This window comes from Adiantum capillus-veneris, chromosome 21 (assembly GCF_014529385.1).
Source record: "Adiantum capillus-veneris isolate H3 chromosome 21, ASM1452938v2, whole genome shotgun sequence".
NCBI lineage: Eukaryota > Viridiplantae > Streptophyta > Polypodiopsida > Polypodiales > Pteridaceae > Adiantum > Adiantum capillus-veneris.
This window is the reverse complement of record NC_140951.1, coordinates 139,684,583-139,706,428: the sequence shown is the minus strand read 5'-3', so window position 1 is coordinate 139,706,428 and position 21,846 is coordinate 139,684,583. Positions and strand designations below refer to the sequence as shown.

At 44.9% G+C, this 21,846-nt stretch overlaps 1 protein-coding gene across 5 annotated transcripts in view; it reads right to left on the bottom strand.

Annotated features, from left to right (window-relative positions):
* The window catches only part of LOC147431833 (TLD-domain containing nucleolar protein), a 102,067-nt gene extending 80,600 nt beyond the window's left edge, over nt 1-21,467 (bottom strand). For 2 of the 5 annotated variants that reach the window (XM_086494301.1, XM_086494305.1), the window contains exon 1: nt 21,103-21,467. In XM_086494301.1, the coding sequence (XP_086350427.1) occupies nt 21,103-21,258 (156 nt within the window). In that variant the 5' untranslated portion in view covers nt 21,259-21,467. The remainder of the gene's footprint in view (nt 1-21,102) is intronic. The other 3 variants (XM_086494304.1, XM_086494303.1, XM_086494302.1) reach the window with 2 other exon arrangements.
* Between the last annotated feature and the right edge of the window lie 379 nt (nt 21,468-21,846).

Below are 21,846 nucleotides of genomic sequence, written 5' to 3'. Positions count from 1 at the left end.
GCTCCAGAATCTCTCGCAATATGCGTCCAATGTATCCTTCTTGGTCATCCGAAGATGGTTCCAAGCAATTCGTATGTCACGTTCGTACTCTCGAGTCAGCCAAGAAGAAATAAAAAGCCTTTTGAATTTCAGCCATTTAACTGGCTCGTCTTGTTTAATAGAAGTGTGGACCACCAAGTTTGAGCATTTGCCTTTAAGTAAGAGGTAGCCCTCCGAATCTTGGAGTGCTCTGAGTAACGCCCTCCAGAGAAAGCTATGTCAAACTGCTGTATGAAGCATAAAGCCTTCGAAGCATCTCTATAACTAAAAAACGTGTCAAATTTTATTGATTGTCCACCTTCCTTAAACTCTCGGACTTTCTTGCTTTTATCTTCCAAAAAGTCATACTGGTTGGCTTTATTAAAAATTCTTCTTCTTTGCATAAAAGCTGTTGTCGTCAGAGTCCGAACTATGTGAAGACAAGTCCTCTCTAGAACTGTCAACAACTGGGCGAGATTTAGGCTTCTTTGCCTTTTTCTTGCCCTTTCCGAAGCTTTGCTTTTTGCTTCGCTTTTTGCCCTTTTTGTCTTCTTCGCTCGAGTCAGAGGAGCTAGAAGAACTCGAAGAAGAAGAAGAAGAAGAAGAAGAACTGGGTACTCCTTCAAATCGAACACGCTTCTTCTGCTTTCTTGCCAACGCAAATGTAGACTGACAACCCAAATAACCCGGGAAGTCATTTTCTTTCTTCTGCTTTTTGTCGTGCTTTTCTGCTTTGTTCTGCGCGTCAAAAAGCTGAGCAATTCGTGCATCAACCACCTCTTCTAATTCTTGCTCCGTATACATCCTTGGAGTACGAGGTTTCTTCAATGCTGGTTTGAGGGGTGGTTCTGCGGTCTGCCGCCAATGTGAATGCACCTCGTCAAAGGAGGTCTCGCTCATAAACTTTGCAAATTTCGGGTCCTTCGCAAAATTTAGCATCATCTTTGTTGCATCGCCGATCAATCGTCGACGCTCCATCTCTTTGAGCTCCACCTGAGTGGGCCGAGGTGGGCCGTACTCCTCACGTGAATCTTCGTCGTGATCTCTTCCTGCATTTCCGGATGCAAAGGAAGTAGACTGAACTTTGTCTGAAGCCATAAATGCCGCGAAAAAAAAGATTGAATTTCCTGGTAGAAGAGAAATTGGCCGTCCTTTGATACCATTGTAACAGACTTGGACACTCCAAATCAAGATTCTACCGCGACACCACAAGAATTTACTTTAAAACAATTCACAATTCACAATTGATTCCACACTGACCCGGCGGAGTTTCGTGCCTAGAGATATTGGCCCCAAAGACTGGCGCCCCTTTCGGTATTTCTTTTTGTATTAATCTGCAACTCAAAGTACAAGTGAGTGGTCAGGACTCACTCTCACACTCTGCGTCCAGATGCTCTGAGAAATGAGAGCCCAAGCCACTATTAAATAGGTTTACAAGGGATGCTAAAAGCAGAGCCCAAAAGCTTCAAAATCAAAGGCTTCTTAAAATAAAGCAAATCATCCAAAAGCTCTCTCTCTCTCAACCATTGCGTAGCCAAAAGCATGTGAAAGCTGCCACAAAAATCTATGCCCTGCTACCGTAATCAGCACCGCAAAAAGCGGGCATCCGTACAGCATGCGACATGGCTGCTTTTCCACAAAGTACGCCGCATTTTCTGGAGGCTACCGTACAACCATGCTACGTCAGCATTTCAACCAAGCTCTCCGCGGGACTGTTCATGCCAAAAGGGGTGTGTGTGTGTGTGTGAGTGTATACTGGGCAGCCACGTCACCAGTTTGTGACACTCCCAAGACATCCTGTCTGCGTCGTTCCGAGATTCAAATAATACCAAAACAACATTTCTCAGTACTCCACCCGGAGTAAATCACAAAGCATGGGAACTAGTATTTAGACCAAAGTCAAACAATTCAAATCGGCACCAAGACGGGTATAAAACAGATACTATCCAATTCAAACAAGTTTCTCAAACAAAATTCAAAAAAAATGCTAAATCAAAATGAGAAAGCATTCTCAACAAAAGCATTGCGATGGATTTCATGTTTGATCTCTCTAAGACTCAAAGTGGGCATGATGGCATTTGGACGGTCATCCACAGATTCAGTAAATAGGTCCCTTCATTCCGGTAAAGAAGACAATGTTCAAAAGTATCTAACTAGAAAACAACTAGAGAAGTCATTCAGGGTTTTGTTCGGACAACCGAACTTTGAGGATAACTGGCTTACCCTTTTGCATCACGGTGATGGTTTGGTTCCGAACCTGGAGAATTGCATCATTCTTGTCGTGCCAGGGCATGCCCAAGAGAACTTTGCAATTGCCTAACTTCATAATGTGGAAATCAGCTTTTCCATGATAATCTTGTATAGTCACAGGAAGAGCACCAATGAGCGGTACCATTTTCTGAGTTTGCCTCGTGGCTAGCTCAGCTTCAATTTCTCCACCCTCTCCATCATAATCAAAGTGCATCTGCTTCAAGAATTCTGGATAGATGAAGTTCGCCATAGCTCCGGGGTCAAAGAAAATAAGGGCTTTCAAGTCGTTGACTTTTCCATAAGCGCTACATAATTCATTACAACTCTTATACCATAAATATCGGGTACTAGTCCAATAGCAGGTTTAGCCCTCTTGGCCGGAGGTGGCCCCGGGGGTCTGTCTGACGTGGGAGCAGAAGGTTGCACTGAGGACGTCGAGGCTCGCTCAGGACATGTAACGAATGTATGCCCTGTTTAAAAACATTCGAAGCATCGCCTTCTTGTAACAAGGTATCTCGTTGACGGTGTGTCAGACGAGGCCATTGAGGTTGGTTTTCACGGGATTCCCGAGAATTTGTTCGTTGTTGCCGGGAGTTCTGGTTAGTGGCCGGAGGTTCTTCTGTGGTAAACTCCAACTTTTCCTTCATGAGCTTATAGCCGACCACGGCATGGTCCATATAGATCCAATCGGGACCTCACAGATGCCCGATTAACTAATCCATATTGCAATCATGTCTATAGAGATTTATGAGACCGAAATGTTGCAGTCATTTCATCTATCAATTCCTGCACTCAAACAAGTCAAGTACAAATCAGTCAATATCATTTTCATTTTCAAGAATTCCAGTTCATAAAGTCATACAGCAAAATACTATCAGCCCAACAGTATCCCTTAAACCCAAAGGGACATCAGTGACTCTATATCAAAAATCGGGGTAATCTGTTGACAAAGGAGCGAAGCAACTCCCCTCTTGTGCAAGCCCGTTGCACTAGATTCACCCATGCTGAAATCGGGGTTCTATCGGAGTAGACTATGCTAAACCGAATGCTTCAAGGTAAAGTTCGACAATCTAAGGAGTATCTCCTAGTTCTCCTTTTCCATCCACTTCGCATCCAATGCAAGATAGTTCTTGATTTGACCAAGAACCGCCTAATCACTTTACCTTTAATCTTTCTATCTTTATGTGCCAATATCTGTTCTGGAACGAGGATCTCCTCGCTTTCCTCCACTTCGGGTTGCTCATCTAGCTCCCCATCATCGGGCACATCGCCTTTAAAAGGCTTCAAGAGACTCACATGAAAAGCATTGTGAATTCTCCAAGTATCGAGTAGCTTCAGTCTAAAGGAGACATCATGTATCTTTTCTTTTATTTGAAAAGGTCCATAGTATCTCATGCTAAGCTTTGGAAAAAGCCACTCCTTTCCCTTTTTCTTTCTCAGGCGTGCCTTCTCAAACGTAAGAGCACCCAATCGTCTTCCTTTAATTTCAATTTGCTACAATGTTGATTTGTTGCCTTCTTATGTCTTTCCTGAGATTTCGCTAAGGCCTCCCGGACCTTAGCAAAAGCAATGTCCAAGTCCCTCGTGTACTGGTTGGCTTCAAAAATCTTATCTTTCGTGCTTAGGAAGGGTGGAACCTTCGTAGCACCTTCAATAATCTCAAATGGCGCCTTCCCCGTCGAAGAGTGAATCGTGTTATTGTAGGCAAATTCCACCGGGGGTAAAAACTTTTCCCATTGAGCCTTCTGATTAGAAATGTAAGACTTCAATAAATCCAGTACGGCTGAATTTGCAATCTCAGATTGCCGATCTGTCTGCGGGTGAAAAGATGATGAGAACTATAACCGAGTGTCAATGTTCTCCCAAATAGCCTTCCAAAACAAACTCGTGAATCGGGGATCTCCATCAAAGACTACTGTCTCAAGCATGCCATGTAATCTGAATATCTCGCCAATGAACAGTCTTGCTAAATGATCCGGCTTGACTGTTTTCTTCACTGAAATGAATTGAGCTTGCTTGCTAAATCTGTTAATAACAATCTAGATACCATCATGCCCACTCTGTGTCTTCGGGAGTCTCAATCTTCGCCGGGTCTATCTGTACTCCTGCTGTTGAGACGATGTGTCCAAAAAAGTGTATCTCCGGTAAAAGAATTAAGTCTTCTTGGCATGGATTACTAACTTGTGATCTCGCAATGCCTGAAAGACCTGTAGTAGTAGATGTTGTCTATGTTCTGCCTCATCCTTGGAAATGCCTGAAAGACCTGTAGCAGATGTTGTCTATGTTCTGCCTCATCCTTGGAGAAGACTATAATGTCATCAAAGAAAGTGCCAACAAAAGATCTGTACTCTCTGAAAATCCTATCCATCATTCGGTTAAAAGTCGATGGAGCATTGGTAAGGCCAAAAGGCATCACCAAAAATTCGTATAAACCGAAGCTCATCCGAAAAGTTGTCTTGTAGACATCTCCCGACGCGATTCGGATCTAATGATATCCGCTCTTCAAATCGATCCTGCTAAAACAAGAGGATCCCTGTAGTCGGTCAAGAATATCAGCGATCTTCGGAATCGGAAATCTGTTCTTGATGGTGTTTTTATTGAGAGCTCTATAATCAGTGCACATTCTCCAAGATCCGTCTTTCTTTAAAACCAACAACACCGGAGAGCAGTAGGGTGAACTACTCGGCTGGATAAGACCCTTTTCCAAGAGGTCTCACTTGGTTCATAATCTCTTCATTCTGGGCTCGGCTCACACGTAAAGTGGCCGGTTTGTTGGTGTGCTTCCAGGTATCAGATCAATAGTATGATCCTTTACGACGAAATGGTGGCAACTCGCCTGGCAAGCCCTCAAAAAAGCAACCAGCATATGAGTGTGGAGAAAATCTTGGCATTCGTTATCAAGTTCAGACATATTCGTCCTGTGTTCATCATTTAACTCTTTCAAATAGATTGAGTAAACAAACAGACTGGATTTCATTAAGTTAGAAACGGCCGAAGCCGATACAATAGGGACAGACTCGGCCTTCAATTTCACATCAAGTACAATTTTTCGGCCCTTTTCATTTGTCAATGTCACTTTCTTCACCCGATAATCGACCACGGCGTTGTGCTTATGGTACCAAGGGACTCCAAGGAGGACATCACAACCTTCCAAGGGCATTATGTAGAAGTCCTCGTGCCCAAAATACCCCTGACAATGCAACCGAAGTTTGCCAATGACAGGTGTAATGGCTATGTCCCGTCCAAGTGCCGCTAGAACTACCTCTGCTTGTGGTCCCATCGGATCGAGTGTAATCTCGAGCCGTGCCACCAATTCAGGTGAAATGAAGTTGGCCTTGGATCCTCCATCAAAGAAGATCGAGGCTTCTTCATCTTTCACTTTCCCCCAAGCTCGGCAAAGTTATGTACTTTCATCAATCGTGCTTGGCTCAGTGCCCATGCAATCTAGAACCAGTCCTGCTTTCATCTTGCCTTCTCTGCCACGTTCCTCTGCTGCTCTCGAACTCTCTGGCATGTCTTCATTCTGTTCTTGCTGTGCCTTTTTAGGGCACTTCATGCCCATGTTTCCCGCATCCAAAACACTTCCCCTCTTTGATGTAGTTGGCCCTCTCTCGAAGAGTGAGTCGGGGTCGTGAATCCTTGTCTTTCTTTTCTTGGGAACTCTTTCTCTTTCTACTTTCATTATTAGAAGTATGTTGGGTTCTGTGAGTCAAGATTCCATCAGTTGGGTCAATCAAATTGCCTGAATGTATCGCAAAACCTCGTTTCGCATGACCCATCAATTCTTGAATAGAATTTGACTTTTGTTCCAAGCAGTAATCTCGGATCTCTGTAGGAAGTCCGCAACAAAACCGCTCAATCTATGTTTTAAACGAGACCTTCTTAAATGAAGAGGCTGGTAGGAAAGAGCTCCAAAATCTCTCGCACTAAGCGTCTAGAGAATCTCCCTTGGTCATCTGAAGATGATTCCAAGCAGTTCGTATATCTCGTTTGTACTCCCGAGTCAACCAAGAAAAAATAAAAAGAATTTGAATGTCAACCATTTAACTGGAGCTTCCTTTCTCAGTAGAAGGGTGGACCACCATGTTCGAGCATTTCCCTTGAAGAAAGATGTAGCCCTCCTAATCTTGGAGTGCTCTGAGTAATGCCCCCTAGAGAAAGCTATGTCAAACTGATGTATGAAGGCCAAAGCCCTCGGAGCATCTCGGAATCCAAAAAAAGAGTCAAACTTAATTGTCTTGCCTTGTTGAAAGGAGAGGAGAGTGGGTTTCCGAGCAACGAGAAAGGAGGGCAGCAAAAGAAAAATTCAGCGAAGAAGCCCTATGTGAGTGATCGTCGGAGTCCAAACTGTCTGAGGATGAGTCCTCTGTAGAACTATCAAAAACTGGGCGAAATTTAGGCTTCTTTGCCTTTTTCTTGCCCTTTCCGAAGCTTTGCTTTTTGCTTCGCTTTTTTCCCCTTTTCTGTCTTCTTCGCTCGAATCTAAAGAGTTAGAAGGACTGTCAGAAGAAGAAGAATTGGGTAGTCCTTCAAATTGTACACGCTTCTTCTGCTTTCTCGCCAATGCAAAAGAAGATTGACGACCCAAATAACCCGGGAAGTCAGTTCCTTTCTTGTGCTATGCTTTTTGGATTTGTTGTTACGTGGCAGTACTGCCCGATAATTGCGCTGAGAGACTCATGACGTGGCAAATTGTACGAGCTGCCCGGAATTTGCGCTAACTGGCTGATGACGTGGCAACTGTACAGACACCCGCAATTCGCGCTGACATGCTGACGTGGCAACTGTACGGAATTCTAAAATTTGCGCTGCTGCTTTTTGCGAGTTTTTGAGGATCAGTTTCTTTTGGAACTTTTGCTTTTAAGTTTGATTGATTTTGGGGCTCTGCTTTTGGTATCCCTTCTAAGAATAAAAGAGTCCTAAGGGCCTCGCTCTTCAGAGCATCTGGACAGAGAGTGTGAGAGCAGAGGACCCTGCGGGAGTTGTACTTTGCTCAAAGATTAATATAAAAGAAATACCGAAAGGGGCGCCAGTCTTTGGGGCCAATCTCTCTAGGCACGGAACTACGCCGGGCCGTGTCGTTCAAATTGAACTGTGATTTTAAAGTTGTGAAGTATTTTAAGTGAACTCATGTCGCGACAGAATCTAGACTTGGGGTGCCCAAGTTTGTTACATTCAACCTTGCTGATCTGCAGGATTTTTCGAAATAGATGCAGCTGAGCCGAAAGCTTCAAGATAAAGTTCCAAATCTGAGTAGTATCTACTAGGTCCTCCTCCTCCATCCACTTTGCATCCAATGCCGGATAGTTCTTGAATTTCACTAAGAACCGCCGAATCACTTTACCTTTCACTTTCCTTTCTTTCTGGGCCAGTATCTGTTCCGGAACGAGTATCTCCTCGCTCTCTTCCACTTCAGGTTGCTCATCAAGGTCCCTGTCAACTGGCATCTCACCCTTAAAAGGTTTCAAGAGACTCGCATGAAAAGCATTGTGAATCTTCCAAGTGTCTAGCAACTTGAGTCTGAAGGATACATCGTTTATCTTTTTTGAATCTGGAAAGGGCCATAATACCTCATGCAGAGCTTTGGAAAAAGCCGCTCCTTTCCCTTTCATTTCCTTAGGCGTGCCTTCCCAAAACGTAAGAGCACCCAATCATCTTCCTTCAACTTCAAGTTGCGTCTATGTTTATTTGCTGCCTTCTTGTGCCGTGCTTGAGACTTCTCTAGAGCCTCGCGAACCTTGACAGCAGCAGTGTCCAAATCCCTCAAGTACTGATCTGCTTCAAAAATCTTGTCCTTGGTGCTTAGAAATAAAGGGACCTTTTAGCACCTTCGATTACCTCAAATGGCGCCTTCCCCGTCGAGGAGTGAACCGTGTTATTGTAGACAAATTCCACCAAAGGCAAATACTTTTCCCATTGAGTCTTCTAATCCGAAATGTAAGACTTCAATAAATACAAAACCATTGAATTGGCTATCTCAAGTTGCCCATCTGTTTGCAGGTGAAATGATGATGAGAACTACAACCACGTGCCAATGTTCTCTCAAATTGCCCTCCAAAACAAACTCATGAATCGGAGATCTGTGTCTGAAACTATCTTAGGCATGCCATGTAATCGAAAAATCTGTGCGATAAATAGTCTCGCCAAATGATCAGGAAAGACCGTCTTCTTTACTGGAATAAAGTGAGCTTGCTTGCTGAATCTGTCAATGACTATCCAAATGTCATCGTGCCCACTTTTAAGTCTTGGGAAGATCAAAGATGAAGTCCATAGCAATGCTTTCCCAGGGACGGGAGGGAATGGGTAAAGGGTGTAGAAGTCTTGATGCTTTATGCATGTCAAATTTGACCTTTTGGCATACTAAACAACTACGAACAAAGTCATCCACATCCTTTTTGAGCCTCAGCCAACAGAAGTAACACTCAACACCTTGCAAGGTGGTATCTATGCCGCGATGGCCCGTAAAAGGTGGACAATGACACATTATCAAAACCTTTTCCCTCAAAGGCTATGTAACACACAACATTGTTTTCCTCATCAAATAGTTGTCCCGAATGGAATAGACTGAAACTGTCTCCGCATTCTATATCCGGGTGAAAATGTAAGCAAAGTCAGGATTTGTGGCATACTAGTCAACCATATCCTCAAAGCTTCGGTGATGTATCGCGGATATAGCGAGAACCAAGGGCTTCCGAAACAATGCATTTGCCACTAAGTTCTTCTTTCCCTGAACATGGACAATCTGCAAGTGAAACTATGACAGAATGTTAGCCCATCGCATCTGCTTTTCTGAAAGCTGTTCTGTGACAAGAAGTAGCGTAAACTCTGATGAGCCATAAAGAATGTGAAATCAGCTCCAAGTAAATAGTTTCGCCACTGTGTAAGAGCATGGATAACTGCCAATAGCTCTTTTTCATAAAACTGAGCTACCATCTCTGCCCGTGAAAACATCCTGCTCTCGTAAGCAATGACATGGCCTTCTTGCATCAAAACTGCTCCCAAACTACGACCACAAGCATCACAATAAACTTCGAGTGGCTTTTGCAAGTCTAGCAAAGCCAACACTGGTCCGGTAGTCAATTTCTCTTTGAGCGTCTGAAAAGCGGTAACCTCCGTCGGTCCCAACGTGAAAGGGACTCCTTTCTCAGTAAGTAAATGCAAAGGTGAAGCTATCTCTACAATTTTCGAATGAACCGCCGATAGTAAGAGCACAAGCCCAAAAAGCTTCAAACTTCATGAACATTCTTTAAGTCAGGCCGATTGCGGATAGTCCATCTGCACTCCTGATGATGAGACAATATGCCCCAAGAAATGTTTCTCGGGCAAGAAAAATTCACTCTTTTTCGCATTGATAACCAATCTATGCTTCCGCAATGCCTGGAATGTCGTCAAAGAAAGATCGATACTCTCACAAAATCCTATCCATCATTCGATTAAATGTTGTTGGAGCATTCGTAAGCCAAAAGGCATCACCAAATATTCGTATAAACCAAAGTTGTCCGGAAAGCTGTCTTGTAGACATCCCCCAGAGCAATTCAGATATGATGATATCCACTTTTCAAATCAATTCTGCTAAAGCGAGAGGCTCCCTGTAGTTTGTCGAGAATATCATCGGTCCTTGGGATAGGGAATCTGTTCTTGTTGGTGACTTTATTGAGAGCTCTATAGTCAATGCACATTCTCCAAGATTCGTCTTTCTTAGTACTAGCAATACCGAAAAACAGAAAGGTGACTTGCTAGGTTGGATGAGACCCTTTTCTAGAAGTTCTTTTACTCAGTTCAATATTCAGCTAACTCGATAAGGTGGCCGGTTCGATGGTGTACTTCCGGGAATCAAATCAATTGTATGGTCCTCAAGACGAGGTGGAGGTAACTGGCATGGTAGGCCTTCAAAAAAACAATCAGCGTGTGTGCAAAAATTATTGTCGTTCCTTATTCAATTCAAACATATTGGTTCATTGTTCATCATTCAGTTCTTTCAAGAACATCGAGTAAACGGAAAGACTAGATTTCATAATTTGGAAATGGCCTCAGCCGATACAAGTGGGACGGACTCGCCCTTTAATTTTACATCAAGTACAATTTTAATTTTTCTTGCCCTTTTCATTCTTCAAAGTAGCTTTCTTGGCTCGATAATCAACCACGGCGTTGTTCTTGTGGTACCAAGGGATTCCTAGGAGGACGTCACACCCTTCCAAAGGCATGATGTAAAAGTTCAAGATCCCGTTGGGTTGCCGCTAGAACTGCCTCCGCTTGTGGCCCCATTCTCTCGGGCGTAATTCCAAGTCGAGCCGCCAATTCACGTGAAATGAAGTTGGCCTCGGCTCCGTCAAAGAAGATGAGGGCTTCCTGATCTCGTACTTTTCCCCATGCGCAGCAAAGTTCTGTGCTTTCATCCATGTAATCTGGGTTGGTCCCCATACAATCTGGTACCAGTCCTGCTTTCATCTTTCCTTTTCTGCCACGTTCTTCGGCTGCTCTGGAACTCTCTGGCCTATCTTCTGATTGTCCTCGTTGTGCCTTTATGGGGCACTTTGTAGAGATCTGTCCTTGTTCTCCACAGTCAAAACACTTCCCCTCCTTGAGGTAGTCTGATTTCTGTTCCTCAGTCAATCGGGGTCGTGCATCCTTCTTTTTCTGAAACTTCCTTCTCCTTCTATTATCATTTGTCCTTGGTGTCAAAACTTGATCAGTGAGGTAAGTCCAGTTACCCAAATGCATCGCAAATCCTTGCTTAGCATGTCACATGCACATCTAACCCTATGTGTACGTGGACAAGCTACTTCATGACAAGGGTTCAGTTCAATTCAGTCAGCCTAGCTTAGGAAGTGTTCTCGCACTTTTGTGAGTCTGTTCGCAGACCGTGCATGTCCAAGCACTTAGAGTAGATACATATCCTCTGGTTGCACACAGCATGCTCATCAGATTACCGTAAGAACCCATCATGAGTATTTTTGCAGCGCACAGACCTATTTTAGCCATTTTTCGCTTATTATTAATAAGTGACTTTGTTGGGAAACAGGGTAGGGTAATTTGGCAAATCAGTATATAAGAAAAGCTAGCGCTAGCACTTTCTGGCAGAACAGGCAGCAGGGACCAAACATCCTACAGTGCACCTTCTCAGCAAGAAACCCCCCCCCCCCCCCCCCCCCCCCCCCCCCCCCAAGCCCAGTAGAGACTGATCAGCCCTAGCGTTTTTGCATGATGCAAGACTGCTAGTGTTTTTCAGTTTTCAGCCCTGCGACTTCGCAGGATAGCCATGGCAGTAGCAAATCCTTACCGCCTGGACTTACCCACGACAGAAAGACCCTAGCGACATCAGATTTCAGCTTTGCTGGCGTTAGCAGATTTCCCCAGCAGATCACTAACGTTTTTGCATCAAACATAGATTCAGCCCTAGCGTTTTTGAATCAACAGAACAACATAGCGTTTTGCAGATTCGCCCCGACAGAACCAGAATAAGCATCAGCGTTTTCAGTTTTCAGCAGTCAGACTCCGTAGTAGAACCCCCAAACCTCACAGATCTCACCTTCCCGCAGCAGATCCTCACCGCACGGTCAGATCCACCGAAGTTTGCAGATTCAGCCCGGAAAACGCAGATTTCAGCATCTGCGTTTTCAGCACATCGTCGTCGCATCATCGTCACCGACATAGAATCAGAATTCAGCAGATAAAGATTTGCAGATTTCAGCCGTTAGCGTTTTCACATTTCAGCCCGTCTCGTCGTCGTCCTTATCGTCGTCGAGTCCAAAGCATTGTAGAGATTTGTGCAATCAATAGCAATAGACCGCTCTCGCCATAGAGAGTGGGGCCTTCGGAGGAGGGTTTGACAACATTCTAGTATCGTATTCTTCTCTCTCTATCTCTCAATCTCAGCACCTTCATTCACAGTGTTTGCCACTTTGTTTTGTGATCATTTGCACTCTCTCACTAAAGGAACGGAAGGCTCTCCCTTCCGTAAGTAAAAGGAACCTTGAGCACAGTTCCGAGCACTCATGTTGAGCAAAGTTCAACATTCACATCCGCTGCACCTTACATTGGTATCAGAGCTTTGGCAGTGTTTTGTATCACTCAAGGAAAGAACCACATAAATTTTTTTTGCTTGTTGCGGTCGCACGTAACCCAAGTCCACTTGGGCATGTTGATTCCTAATCGTGTTTTTGAAGAGTGACAGGAAACCCAAGAAAGAAGGGCTTGTCCAGCCTCCCCATTTCTCTTTTCACTCATTGAGAGCGGACCGTGCACTTAGCGGCCGGCCAATCGACGTGAGGTGGGAAAAAGCAACCTTGGTGTGAGCGCAAGGTCGCCAAGGGGTGCGCCCATGGGAAAGAGGAGAGCTTGGGTAAGAGAAGATCCTTCTCTAACACAGATTACAAGCTAAAGAAGAACCTCAAGAATTTCACGAACTCAAGACTCTCAAGACCCTGAAGAACCTCAAGAACTCAAGAACTCAAGAACCCACGTTCCTCGTGAACTTACGAACCCAAGACTTCAGTGTATGGTCATTACCCGAAGCGGAATGGATACTTCGCATGGAGGTGATGAGCATGGAAGTGGCGAAGAAGAATTTTCCCCACCAGGAGGTTTTTCCGACCCTCCCCCTTCCCCATCTACGCCAAGGATTGCACCAAATCCTATGGAGGCTTTGGTCAAGACGATGATGGACATGATGAGACAACGCGAAGAAAGAAGGGCAAAAAGAAAGGCCGAATTGGATAGTGACCACAAAGAAAGAATGGCAGCCATAGAGCGTGAACGCAAGCAAGCATGTTTGGCGGCCGAAGAACGAAAAGCAACATTGGATCGCGAGCACAAAGAATGAATAGCAGAATTGGATCGCGAGCGCGAAAAAAGACGGTTAGCCTTGGAGCATGAGCGCAAGCAAGCGCGCTTGGCAGCCGAAGACAGAAGGGTAGCCTTGGAGCGTTAGCGTGAGCAAGCACGCTTGGCGGCCGAAGATAGACAAGCACAGAGAGACCAACTCATGCGAGAGTTGGTCCCACTATTTGCTAATGTGCAAGCATAGATTGCAAAGAATCAGGAGGAGACTCTCTCAGTCTTGTCTTCTCCAAAGCACGACACACATGATTTGCATGATAATGATAAGCATGATGAATTGCATGATAATGATGAGCATGATGATTTGCATGATCAAGATGTGATTATTCACGAGCATGATGATTTGCATAATCAAGATGTGATTATTCACGAGCATGATGATTTACATGATAATGATGTGATTATTCACAAGGATGATGGTTCAGTTGATGCTTTTTCTAGTGAAGCTAACCTCATTGCAGATTCGATCAATCACGAAGAACCGATCTTGGCTCTCGAGTCGAGGTCCAACGAACCCCCACAGGAAGTATTCTGTGTTCGAATGATTAGTCAGCACGCATTGTTCGAGTGTTTCATTCGTGATGCTTTCCTGTCTTTTAGTCAACGTCCTTATGTGATCCCTTTTCATAGGCATGACATATTGTATGCTGAACACGATTCACTCATGAATGAGCACGGATGTATGCGGATTACTCATGAAAAGATGAAATGTTTGCATTCAAGGAATTCACATTCCATAACTTCGGCACAGAAGTTTGCCAGAGCGAAGTACAAGCGTTACCTGCAGGTTGACACGTGTGTGAAAGGGTTGATCGAGCACTCTAGAGACCCAAGATTTGCGAATCACCTGAAGGATTACCCGATTGATGAGATTCACTTGAGATGGTGTGAGGCCATTGATTCTCCTCTCAAGACGGGGTGGAAAGCTGAAAGAACAGACGAGTGCAGAAAAACGTCCCAACAAACTGTTGATGCGAACGAAAAATCCAGTCCATCATTTTGTTGAACGTGGCAGGAGCATTTGTTAGCCCAAACGACATCACTAGAAACTCATAAAGACCAAATGTCGTTCTAAACGCAGTCTTGTGCACATCCCCTGGCCTTATCTTCCTTGGCATGACACAGTATCAGAAAGAGCACAAGAAGGATTGAGCATCAAGCATCGGCATTTCCATTGTGATTTTCCACAGTTGATAGATTTAGATAAGAAAGACAAGTTTCGATTCCATTGTTTGCGTGTGTTTGATGAACGGTTTGGCACTCCATCTATATGTTCATCTACATTGCATGCACAGTCCTTAAAAAAGACTAGAATTTTTCCAGTCACTTTACATGGAATGGGTATCTTCATGTTTTTGTGTTGGAAGTGATTTCAGGAATTTTCATCCTCGGAGATTCTTGAAAAAGGTAGACGCATGACTATAGACGAAGTTGAAGTATTGAAGGAGCCACAGTGACTTTGTCTCGCTTTCGACGCGGCCCTAAGAAGCAAGCATTGCAGATCTTTATGAAGTTCAAGTATAGCACGACCCACATGTCAGAGTGGGCCAACGAAGAGTCCTTCCTAGGATTCATCCAGACACTGTTGGCGATCTCCCTCGATGCCGTACAGTTCGGTATCACTACCTCACAGTGAAAAGGAGGGGATGTCACGTGCACATCTAACCCTATGTGTATGTGGACAAGCTACTTCATGACAAGGGTTGGGTTCAGTTCAGTCAGATTAATAAGTGACTTTGTTGGGAAACTCGGTAGGGCAATTTGGCAAGTCAATATATAAGAAAAGCTAGCGCTAGCACTTTCTGGCAGAAGAGGCAGCAGAGACCAGACATCCTACAGTGCACCTTCTCAGCAAGAGACCCCCCCCCAAAACAGCAGAGACTGATCAGCCCTAGCATTTTTGCATGATGCAAGACTGCTAGCGTTTTTCAGTTTTCAACCCTACGTCTTCGCAGCATAGCCATTGCGGTAGCAGATTCTTACCGCCTTGACTTCCCCGCGACAGACGGACCCTAGCGACAGCAGATTTCAGCTTTGCTGGCCTTAGTAGATTTCCTCAGCAAATCACTAGCGTTTTTGCATCAAACACAGATTCAGCCCTAGCGTTTTTGGATCAGTAGAACAACATAGCGTTTTGCAGATTCGCCGCGACAGAACCAGCATAGGCATCAGCGTTTTTAATTTTCAACAGTCAAACTCCCCAGGAGAACCCCCAAACCTCGCAGATCTCACCTTCCCGCAGCAAATCCTCGCCGCACGGTCAAATCCACCGAAGTTTGCAGATTCAGCCCGGAAAACACAGATTTCAGCATCTACATTTTCAGCGCCTCGTCGTCGCATCGTCGTCACCGACATAGAGTTAGAATTCAGCAGATAAAGATTTGCAGATTTCAACCATTAGCGCTTTCAAATTTCAGCCCGTCTGGTCGTCATCGACATCATCGGCAAGTCCAAAACATTATAGAGATTTGTGCAATCAATAGCAATAGACCGCTCGCCATAGAGAGTGGGGCCTTCGGAGGAGGGTTTGACAACATTCTGGTGTCATATTCTTCTCTCTCTATCTCTCAGTCTCAGCACCTTCATTCACAGTGTTTGCCACTTTATTTTGTGATCATTTTCACTCTCTCACTAAAGGAACGAAAGGCTCTCCCTTCCGTAAGTAAAAGGAACCTTGAGCACAGTTCAGAGCACTAATCTTGAGCAAAGTTCAACATTCACATCCGCACCTTACATAGCATGTCACATCAGTTGTTGTATGGACTCGGACTTCTGTTGAAGGCAGCAATCTCAGATTTCTTTGGGAGGTCCACAACAAAATTGCTCAATTTGCTGCTTGAAAGTGACCCAAAATCTCTCACAGTAAGCATCCAAAGTGTCGGCCTTGGTCATTCGAAGATAGTTCCAAGCGGTAATCACATCTCGTTCGTACTCCTGAGTCAGCCAAGAGGAAATAAAGAGCCGTTTTAACCACTTTGTCGGGGCTTCTTTCCTTAAGAGAAGAGTGGACCACCATGTTCGTGCATTTCCTTTCAATCAAAAATGATGCTACACTCCTCATTTTGGAGTGCTCTGAATAGCGCCCTCTAAAGAATGCTATGTCAAACTGTTGAATAAAGGCCAAAGCCTTGGGAGCATCTTGAAACCTTGAAAAGGTTTCAAACTTTACTGCCTGTCCACCCTCCTTGAACTCCTTGGCCTTTTTGTCCTTGTCCTCGAGAAAATCATATTGGTTGACTCTGTAAAAGTATTCTTCTTTGAATAAAACATGTGGTCATCGGAGTCCGAACTCTCAGAGGAGGATGAATCCTCCTCAAAACTGTCAGAAAAATGTCGAGATTTGCGGTATGGTCTGCTCTTCTTGGCCTTCTTCTTATTCTTTCCAAATCTCTGGTTCTTTCTTCGTTTCTTGCACTTTCTGTCCTCGTCACTCGAATTAGAAGAGGAAGAGCGATCCGAACTTCAAAAGAAGATGAGGAAGAACTGGACAATCCTTCGAAGCGTACATGCTTCTTCTGTTTTCTTGCACTGGCAAAAGAAGATTGACAGCCCAAATAACAAGGGTAGTTGGTCCTCTTATTGCGTTTCTTCGACTCCTTCTTTACCCCCAAAAGTTGGTTGACGCGTCTTTCGACAACGTCATCAAGTTCGTCTTCAGTAAACATCCTTGGGACACGAGGTTTCTTGAGGGCTGACTTTATTGGGGTATTAATGGCTTTCTACCAATGAGTATGCACTTCATCAATCAAGTGCGGGTCAAAAACTTGGCATATTGTGGATCCTTCACAAACTGGAGCATCTTCTTTGTGCAATCATCAACTTGCTACTGACGTTGCATCTCCATTAGTTGATACTCCGTAGGTCGAGGTGGCCTGTATTCTTGATCTACTAATCCATTCTAATTTGCCGTGATGCCTCCCGTTCCAGAAGTGTTAGGAGGGTTCGTCTCATTCTTGCCAGAATTATGTCTGTCGCGGAAAAAGGGATCGGATTTCCCGGTAGAAGAGAAATCGAATAAGCTTTGATATCACTGTAACAGACTTGGGCACCCCAAGTCGAGAATCTGGCACGGCACACGAGAGAGAATCACTCTAAAATACTTCACACTTAAATCACAGTTCAATTGAGTCGACATAGCCCGGTGTAGTTCCGAGCCCACAGAGATTGATTGGCGCACCTTTCGGTATTTCTTTTTGTAGTAATGCTTAAGCAAAGTACACTTGCCCGCGGGTCCTCTCTGCTCACAGGCTCGTCCAGCACATATGAGCCAAAGAGAGACCCAAGGGTCTTATTTAAAGGCCATTGGCCATGGAAAAGCAGTTACATGAAAAGCCTTCAAACTCCAAAGCACTAGGCTTTAAGAGCATTAGCGCTAAAACTACCAGCGTAATTTGCGGGCTTTTGTACGGTCTGCCACGTCAGTACTGTCAGCGTAAAATCTGATCGTCCGTACGACTTGTCAGTGCGATTTCCGCGTACGTATAGCCCGTCTGACAGCTTCTGTTATTTTTGCTAGTGTCCCTAGGGCCTTGTCGACAGGTGCCCATAAATTGGGACAACTCGAGAGAACTTATAAAGTTGGTTATTGTCCGTTAGGGATGCCACGTCATCAATTTGTGACAGTTCGATTCTGAATTCTTTGGATAGTTTGGAGGGCGCGTAAATTTCTCATGTTGCAACACGTTCAAGTGGATTATGCATGCTTCTTCAAAACCTCTCTTCGATAGTCTCTTAAATTTGCCCATGACTTAGAAAAACTCTCCTCCCTTCATTACAAGATTTACTTTGACTGTTTTCAATTTACCGCATATGGGTTTTCCTCGTTTTGAGGTTTCCCATTAGTAATTCAATCGAATATTACTTAAAAAAAGAGTGTGTATGTGTGTCAATGTTGTTTTGTTATTTTCTCCTGTATTCTCTTGCATGGGTCGGGGGGGTGTGTGTGATGGTGTGTTTGTGGATGTGTGTGGGCATATGTGCCCGTGTGAGAGCTTTAGTTTGTTTGTTTTTCTTCTCTGCAAGGGTGGCTATAGTGGGTTCTCCATTGTGGTGTATTTCTCCCACTGCCAACGGCCTGATGAATTTGGCTTGGATGTTCACCCTTCGCTTTGCCGGTGTTTGCTCTGCTGGCCTTCGATGCCGACTTCGCTCACTCCCCCTTGTGGTGATGGAACCGCCGTCTCCTAGCACTTCACTGGTGGTTTTCCCTTTGCTGGTGTTTGCTCTGCTATCTTTCGGCGCCAACCTAGCTGGCTAACTCTTGCAATGATGCTTTTTGGTGGTTGTAAAGCGGTCTCCTCGATTTTCTTCGTGCCATTTCACTAGTGGTATTTCGTCTATCTTGGATGCACATCCTCTTCACACTCCTCTCTCCTATCTTTCACTCTATTGTGTATGGAGGGCCTCTTAGTGTGTCACGTGACACATCCAGCCCTATGTGTCCTTGGACAAGCTACAGCATGATCAAGGTTCAGTCGTCCAGTTAGTATAGATTTAGCAATGATCTGGCACTTTTGTGAGTCTATTCGTAGACCGTGCATGTCCAGTCACTTAGCATAGATGCATATCCTCTGGTTGCACACAACATGATCATCAGTATTCCCATCAAATTCCATCAGGGGAATTTTCCAGTGCATTTAGCCTATTTTCCCTGTTTTTGACATTTTTCACTTATTATTTTTAAGTGACTTCCCAACAAAAGTAGGTAGGGCAGTTTTGCTAAGTTAATATATAAGCAAACCCAAGTTAGCACTTTCTGGCAGAAGAGGAAACAGGAGCACATGCTCAACAGGCACCTTCTCAGCAGAACCCCAACAGACCCCCCCCCCCCCCCCCGAGGAGACCTAACGTTTTGCAGATCCAGCATCACCTAGCGTTTTTTCACCTCAGATCAGCCAGCGTTTTGCCCTTGCAGATCGGGCAACAGCAACACCTCAGATCAGCCTAGCGTTTTTGCATTTGCAGAGCCACGGTCACAGCAGCACAAATTTTCAACCCTAGCGTTTTTGCATCTGCTACACACCCTAGCGTTTTGCAAATTCACCGCGACTAAAGGTCAAGGAACATCAGCGTTTTCAGTTTTCAGCAGTTAGTACCCGCAGATCAAGTCCCGAACCTCGCAGATCTCACCTTCCCGCAGCAGTTCCTCGCCGTACGGTCAGTTTCCGCAAGGTTTACAGTTTCAGCCCGGAAAACGCAAATTTCAGCATCTGCGTTTTCAGCGCGTCGTCGTCGCATCGTCGTCATCGACATCGTCGTCGACATAGAGTCAGAATACAGCAGATAGAAGATTAGCAGATTTCAGCCCATAGCGATTTTGGACAACAGTAGAAAGATTGCAGATTTCAGCCCTTAGGTCGACTTCGTCATCCCCATCGTCGTCACCGGCATAGTCCCAAGTTGCATCAGTCCATTGCATATGCATTGTACCACTTTGTGCAATCATAGTAGACCACTCTCGCCGACGAGAGTGGGGCCTTCGGAGGAGGGTTTTACAACGTCTCTAGTGTCGTATCTCTCTTCTCTCTCTATCTCTCAGTCTCATACACTTGCACGCACAATGTCCATTCACTTTGTTTTGTGATCATAGCATTCTCTCATTGAGAACGGAAGGTAGAGGGAAGGCTCTACCTTCCATAAGAACAAAAGGAACCTTGAGCACAGTTCGGAGCACTCATCTTGAGCAAAGCGCAAACATTCATTCCGCTGCACCTAACATAGTGCGTCTTTGGATGCTATCTAGGGCTTCTAAGTTATGCCCCATACCTTCCTCAGTGATTTTCCTCTTCGCAAGATTTTAAAGGTGCCTATCTTTCAAAGGTTTTGGTGGGTATCCTCTCCCTCCTCCACTTTCTCCTACACTAGTTGCCATTGCACTTTTTATCCTCACTAGGAGGGTTTTTTTCTCCTCGCGTATATTCAGTTTTTTTTATTTTTGGCTACTTGCCTTGTAGTTGCCTACTGGCGCCTCGTGTAACACTTTTTACTTCCCCTTGGGGTAGGCACCATTTTTGGGGGGTCCAAGGGGGGTCAAGTGATAGCACGTTAGCTGTGCTTTTTTTCACAAAATAAGAAAATTTAAACATAACTGTAAAAAACTCCGTCAAAAGTGAATGATTTCATCCATAGAATCAGCTCACAAGTTAATTTATCCAATGGCAAATCATACACATCTGCAGGATACACCCTATAGAGCATTTTTCATCAATGCAAGATAGATCGTGTATCCATCCTTGCTTCCACAACTTCCTCTGCTAGGAAACGCCGCCCCCAGGCTTGGAAACGGCCTTTCAGCGTTTCCTGCACCTGGAGGCGTTTCTGCCCAGTTTGAAACGTGAGGAGCCAAAGACTTGAGCAAAGCCTTGCCTCGTCGCCAAGTCCAATTGCCACATCATTTTAAAAAACCTAATCGTACCTCATCAATAGCTTGGGAAATACAAATCAGAAAGCAAAAGAGCCAAATTGACAGAGAGCGCTGAGACGCTCTGAGAGTGAGTTTTTTAACAAGTTCTGGGGGGTGGAAGATTTATGCAGCAAGAGGAAAGCAGGATTGTTATTGTTTCAACTGTTTGAAGGCTTTATTGAAGAGGAAATGGATGTGGAATTTGATCACCTGGAACCATTTTCGCAATGCACATTTTGTTAGATTGAGTGTACCTTCGCAGTTTCGAGGTTTTTGTGTTTGCCGTTTCTGCATGGTTTTGCAGGTAAATATTTCCTGCTCGGAAACGTTTCGTGGAACATAGCCTACAATACCATTGCATGGTTATGCCACAAGAGAAATCTTCAAGGAGTGAAATGGATAGCAAATAATCCGAAGGAACACATTGTTCGCTACATGTTAAACTCACTCATGAGGACTGTCATGGTGAGCAACTTCTCGAAGAGTACTCTCAAAGCATTTAGATCACTTGAAAACTTGTCCGCTCATAATTTCCCCAACGCCACGAATCACTCTCTCTCTCTCTCTCTCTCTCTCTCTCTCTCTCTCTCTACCTTGAGAATGTCGGGGGCTATAGGTGCAGAAGAAGGTGAGAGATGGGAAAAGATAGCATGAAGGGCGTGGAGATCCCCAAGGCTGGACAATCGCGACTCTAACGACTTTATTTCTGCTGCTTCTGCATCCGCTTGCCGGGAGGAAGAGGTCCCCATTACTGAAAGACTGACTGCACACTATTCTCAATAGCGTGCGTCCGTCAGTGCGCCTGTAGGTGTGTCTGGCGCGCGCGCGAGAGAGAGAGACAGGAGTGAGTGAGAGAGAGAGAGCGCGCGCTGTCGCACATCCACTTGGTTGTCGGGAGCTTCCTCCACGTCTTTCGCATGAATGTTGCTGCGTTGCGCCTTCTTATAGATAGGCCTATGGAAATGGAAACAAGTGATTAAATCCGTGCGGAAGGAGGTAGGGGGTACCCCCTAAGACTAAATAACACATAGCATTAAAGGAGGGGGGGGGGGGGGGGGGGGGGGGGGGGGGGGATCCAGGGCAAAGAAGTGTGCGCACAAAAATCGGGGAGATTGCAGCCATAGATGGACACTTAAAAACTAAACCCAGCCACAGATTAAACTCGGGGAGATTGCAGCCATAGATGGACACTTAAAAACTAAACCCGGCCATAGACTAAACTCGAACAGCGCCTATGTTTTAATAATAAAACCAAAAAAAAAAAGGGCCATGGTAACAGGATGTGCGCGCGGGTGGGATGGTTACCTTATGCGTCTCATTCTGGGTGACGAGGCCCT